The sequence below is a fragment of the Mandrillus leucophaeus genome, unplaced genomic scaffold (genome assembly GCF_000951045.1).
Source record: "Mandrillus leucophaeus isolate KB7577 unplaced genomic scaffold, Mleu.le_1.0 Scaffold7, whole genome shotgun sequence".
In the NCBI taxonomy this organism is placed as follows: domain Eukaryota; kingdom Metazoa; phylum Chordata; class Mammalia; order Primates; family Cercopithecidae; genus Mandrillus; species Mandrillus leucophaeus.
The window spans coordinates 8,244,409-8,250,301 of NW_012107585.1; the positions used below are offsets into that span (position 1 = coordinate 8,244,409).

Sequence of the window (5,893 nt, forward strand, 5' to 3'; positions counted from 1 at the left end):
ACTCACGCCTGGGCAACAGAGTGACACTCTGGCTCTGTCTCAAAAACAAACAGAAAGTAAAACAAACAAACAAACCCCAACAAAATGTTTATTAATTAAATAAAGAGGAGAGGGTTGGGCACGATGGCTCATGCCTGTAATCCCAGCACTTTGGGAGGCCGAGGCGGGTGGATCATGAGGTCAGGAGTTTGAGACCAGCCTGACCAACATGGTGAAAAACTGTCTCTACTAAAAATACAAAAATTTTTATTTTTAGGTGGTGTGCACCTGTAACCCCAGCTACTCAGGAGGTTGAGGCAGGAAAATCACTTGAACCTGGGAGGCAGAGGTTGCAGTGAGGCGAGATCACACAACTGCACTACAGCCTGGGCGGCAGAGTGAGACTCTATCTCAAAAAAAAAAAAAAAGAGGAGCAACAGACTAAGCCCAGTGTAACCCCAGGACTTTGGGAGGCCGAGGCAGGAGGATCACTTGAGCCTAGGAGTTTGAAACCAGTCTGGCAATTTGGCAAAACCCCATCTCTAAGCTAAATACAAAAGTTAGCCAGGTGTGATGGCATGTTCCTATGGTCCCAGCTACTCAGGAGGCTGAGATGAGAGGATCACTTGAGCCTGGGAGGATGAGGCTGCAGTGAGCAGTAACTGCGTGACTACACTCCAGCCTAGATGACAGAGTGAGAAATTGTCTCGAAAAAAACAAAAACAAAACAAACAAACAAAAAAAAAACAAAAAACCAGGAGACACTTCTGATTATAACAGTTTCAAAAATAAGGACTAAATCAAGAGACATGACAGTACAAATTTTATCTAAATAATTTCATTTGTCCTTTTTCCTTGGTTTTCTGTACAACACTTTATCAGCCTGACAATATGGAGGGCACTAATTCTAAGAAAATACTAATTTATTTCTTTTTCATGATGCTAATCCTTTGTGCTTATAAACTGGCAAAGCCTATATATGATGCGGTAATCATTTGAACTCAGATAAAAATCACCCAATTTAAGATAAATATTAAATGTTTAAATGATTGACTCCATTAGAAAATGTATACTTATCTAAATAAAATATCTTATATAAAAATTACGACTTTTATGAGGAATCCTAGTTATATTTAATATACTTAAAACCTAATCAAAAATCAGTTTATTTTATTAAGCCTCCCAAGTAGCTGAGACTACAGGCACATGCCACCACATCCAGTTAATTTTTAAAAAATTTTTTGTAGAGATAGGGTCTCACCATGTTGTCCAGACTGGTCTCCCACTTCTGGTCTCAAGCAATGCTCCCAACGTGCTGAGATTACAGGTGTGAACTATTGTGCCCAGCCAAAAATGAGTTTAGATACACAAAGTGAGCTCACATAGAGAAAGGACGATGAGATATAAGGAAGATAATTTGAAATATTGGCCGGGTGGGTGGCTCACACCTGTAATCCCAGCATTTCAGGAGGCCGAGGCAGGCAGATCATGAGGTCAGGAGATCAAGACCATCCTGGCCAACACGATGAAACCTCATCTCTACTAAAAATACAAAAAAATTAGCCGGGCGTGGTGGCAGGCACCTGTAGTCCCAGTTACTCAGGAGGCTGAGGCAGGAGAAAGGAGAATTGCTTGAACCCAGGAGGCAGAGGTTGCAATGAGCCGAGATCACGCCACTGCACTCCAGCCTACGTGACAGAGCGAGACTCTGTCTCAAAAAAAAAAAAAATCTGAAATATTTCTAAATTCTAAAATTTAAACTTGTAGTCACCACTGCAGCCAGTTATTCCCACTGGTGCCAGGGACTAAAAAGTACATGTGAGGCTGGGCACAGTGGCTCACGCCTGTAATCCCAGCACTTTGGGAGGTTGAGGTGGGCAGATCACTTGAGGCCAGGAATTCGAGACCAGCCTGGCCAACATAGTGAAACCCCATCTCTACTAAAAATATAAAAATTAGCTGAGTGTGGTGGTGGGCACCTGTAATCCCAGCTACTTGGGAGGCTGAGGCAGGAGAACTGCTTGAACCCAGGAGGTGGAGGTTGCTGTGAGCTGAGGTAGTACCACCGCACTCCAGCCTGGGGAATAGAGTGAGACTCTGTCTCAAAAAAATTAAAAATAAATAAAAATAAATAACAAAGCACATGTGAACTTATATCATGGCACCTCCAAATTCTGAAAGCTTGAAAATACTATTTCTCATAATCTGTACTTTAACAAATACTTTAGATTTTGTGACCGTTAAATAAATTTATATTTTGAGATACCAGCATTTAATATTTTTGTTAAAGTTAGGTGCCTAGGCTGGGCATGGTGGCTCATGCCTGTAATTATAGCACTTTGGGAAGCCTAGGCAGAAGGATCACTTGAGGCCAGGAATTTGAGCTTGAGCAACAAAGCAAAACCCTGACTCTATTAGAAAAAAAAAAAAAATAGCTGGGCGTGGTGGTGTCTGCCTGTAGTCCTAGCTATTCGGGAGGCTGAGGCAGGAGGATCAAGGCTTCAGTGAGCTATAATTGCAACACTGTACACCAGCCTGAGTGATACAGCTAGATGTTGTCTCAAACAAAAACAAAAACATGACCAGGCGCCCGCAGTGGCTCACACCTGTAATCCCAGTACTTTGGGAGGCCAAGGCGGGCGGATCACGAGGTCAGGAGATCAAGACCATCCTGGCTAACACGGTGAAACTCCGTCTCTACTGAAAATACAAAAAAATTAGCCGGGCGTGGTGGGGGTGCCTGTAGTCCCAGCTACTTGGGAGGCTGAGGCAGGAGAATGGCGTGAACCCAGGAGGCAGAGCTTGCAGTGAGCAGACATTGTGTCACTGCACTCCAGCCTGGGCGACAGAGCGAGACTCCATCTCAAAAACAAAATGAAAACAAAAACAAACAAACAAAAAAACATAAAATCAGATGCCTAAATGCAAATCTACACACTGTATCTTTTTCAAAGGCACGTTACTTTTTCTTCTAAAATGCTGATTCTTGCATTGTTTCTATTTATGAACACATTTTAACTATGTAAATAAATCTTCAGCTAGAGTAATACTGTAATCTTTTTTTTTTTTTTTTCAGACGGAGTTTCGCTCTTGTCACTCTCAGCTCACTGCAACCTCTACCTCCCGGGTTCAAGTGATTCTCCTGCCTCAGTCTCCCAAGTAGCTGGGATTACAGGCGCCCACCACCATGCCCAGCTTATTTTTGTATTTTTAGTAGAGACAGGGTTTCACCACGTTACCCAGGTTGGTCTCGAACTGACCTGAAGTGATCCGCCCACCTTGGCCTCCCAAAGTGCTGGGATTACAGGCGTGAGCCACTGCACCTGGCCCACAATACTATAATTTTTTTTTAGGTGCTGGAATTACAGGCATGAGCCACCAGACCCAGCCAATATTGTAATTTTAATTCTAACTTTGTAGAAATGTTTGTTAAATAGGAATAGCTAGGTTAACAACTTGCCTATTCTGAACATTAAGTAAACATTTTCTGGATTTTGTTTCATAAATACTTTCATCCATTATTGAGCTTACAATTTTAATCCACTTATGAGAATTCAGACCTTATCCCCACAAATAAAGAACTATTACTTTGACTTCTTCAGAGTATGCTAAACAAATAAAAATGATACAAAAATCGCATACACTTTTTACAAAGAAATTGTGATTAAATATTAGTATCAGGATAAATAATAAGGGACAACTATGGATTAATTTCAAAAGTCTCATACCTTGGTCGAGTTAGAATGTTCAATTTTCGTTTAAGTTCTTGATGTTATTATTTGTTAAGGAAGATAAGCCCTCATTTAACAAGGCAGATCATAAAATTCAACTACTACTTCTGTAACTTTTGGTATCAGAATATTATAAAGATAAAAGACCCACGGATATTTTGAGGATGACACACTTATTGAGCTTCTATTTTGTTGCAGGGGTAGGGTTTTGAAACCCAAAATTAAAATACAGTTTTTTATCCTTTCGAACATACATTCTAAGACACGATCCTGAAGTTCTACAGACTAACAAACCAAACCCAAAACATTATTAAATCATCAGTGTTCCTGTGAACAACCTTTCAACAACCACTGTGTGATAAAGAGAATGCAGTATAACGAGCTGTTAACAACTTTAGAATGTGGAATAAATCTATGGATATCCACTGTAGAATCCTTTCAACTTTTCATTTTTTTTCAGACAGAGTGTCGCCCTGTCGCCCAGGCTCCAGTGCAATGGTGTGATCTCGGCTCACTGCAACCTTCGCTCCCAGGTTTAAGCGATTCTCCTGCCTCAGCCTCTCGAGTAGCTGGGATTACAGGCACGCATCACCACGCTCGGCTAATTTTTTGTATCTTTAGTAGAGGCAAGGTTTCACCATGTTAGCCAGGCTGGTCTCGAACTTCTGACCTTGTGATCAGCCCGCCTCGGCCTCCCAAAGTGCTGGGATTACAGGCGTGAGCCACCGTGCCCGGCTTCAATTTTTGTATTTCGAAAATTTTCCTCACAATGTGGAGGAAGATGACATTCTGAAAAAATAAATCGGGCTTCAAAAACCTCAAAAGCTGATATCCTGGCTGGGCGTGGTGGCGGGCGCCTGTAATCCCAGCTATTCGGGAGGCTGAGGCAGGAGAATCGCTTGAACCCGGGAGGCGGAGGTTGCAGTGAGCCGAGATCGTGCCATTGCACTCCAGCCTGGGCGACATAGTGAGACCCCATTCACCCATCCCGTCCCTCCAAAAAAGCTAACATACCAGTCACTTTCAGTTCTCCTTACAAATTTTAAAAGGAAAACTACCCGAACCAAAGTTATCTATCTACCTATAAAACTCCTAAGAACGTAAAAAAACATACTAGCAAATCAAGAAAAATCTGCAATTTTGTAACTCAAGTCTAACAGAAACTTCTTTGGCGCGTTTTCCCCAAGGTGCTGCAAAGCATCTTCAGCACAGAAGCGAGCTCCGACTGGAAGAACTCTAAAATTAATCCCCAATTTTAATCAAGCAATTAACCAATTATCTCAGCACACGCGGATTCCTTGAGGTCCCCAACTCTGCACTCTGGGACCACTAGCGTTTGCCCCGGTATAAAAACTGATCCCGCGTCTAAGCAGCCGGTATTTCATCACCTACAACTATAACATGACGGCACAACTTGAGCGTGGCTGCAAAATATGAAACCTTATCACGACCTCAAAAAGAGGCGGGCAAGCAGGGGCCTGTGTACAATCTGTCAGGTGAGCAGCCTAAAATAACCCTAAACCCGGGAGTGGGTCTGCTCAGGAGACGGCCTCCCTGAGGGGAAGAGGTCTGCGCCGAGGCGCCGGGGCAGCCTGCGCGCCCCAAACCCTAGACTCTCGGCCCGCCGGCGGGTGACAGAAATCACTTGGAATTCTGGCCCTCCTGGAATTTCCGCCCGCGCCCTCACCCTCGCCCGGCGCTGCCCCGGCCCCACGCCCGGGTGACAGGACCCAGCGAGCGGGAAGGATATTCTCGGCGCGGAGCTGCTCGATGGTCTCCTCGCACTGCCGAAGCCGCTCCCGTAGCTCCGCGTCGCCGACCCCATTTTCGTCCTCCTCGTCGCCGTCCTCGTCCTTGAAGCGAGTGTGAACTGGCTTCAGAATCGACTCCTCTGGGTGGTCGAACGGCTCGAACAGCTCCAGATCGCCAAAATACACCTCCGCCGCCATTTTGGGCTGTGGAAAAGATTCGAGAAGAGACGGAGCCGGCCACCAGGGCTGGGGGACGAAGGTTGGAAGGCGCCACCACTCTCCAGAGCTCTGGCCGCGCGGAGCCACCCGCTAGGGTTTTGTCCAGACGCAGGCCGCGAAAGCTGCACACGGGGCGGGGCCAGTCGCTAGAGACTACAACTCCCAGAATGCAGCGGGGCCTATCGGGGCTAGCGATTGCCCGGAATATGGCAT

At 44.9% G+C, this 5,893-nt stretch overlaps 1 protein-coding gene across 1 annotated transcript in view; it reads right to left on the bottom strand.

The window, feature by feature from the left end:
• The window catches only part of ZCCHC8 (zinc finger, CCHC domain containing 8), a 32,414-nt gene extending 26,521 nt beyond the window's left edge, over positions 1 to 5,893 (bottom strand). Inside the window, exons 1-2 of the mRNA XM_011964557.1 lie at positions 5,461 to 5,893; positions 3,708 to 3,750 (exon numbers count right to left, since the gene is read on the bottom strand). Coding sequence (XP_011819947.1) covers positions 3,708 to 3,750; positions 5,461 to 5,659 — 242 coding nt within the window. The 5' untranslated portion in view covers positions 5,660 to 5,893. The remainder of the gene's footprint in view (positions 1 to 3,707; positions 3,751 to 5,460) is intronic.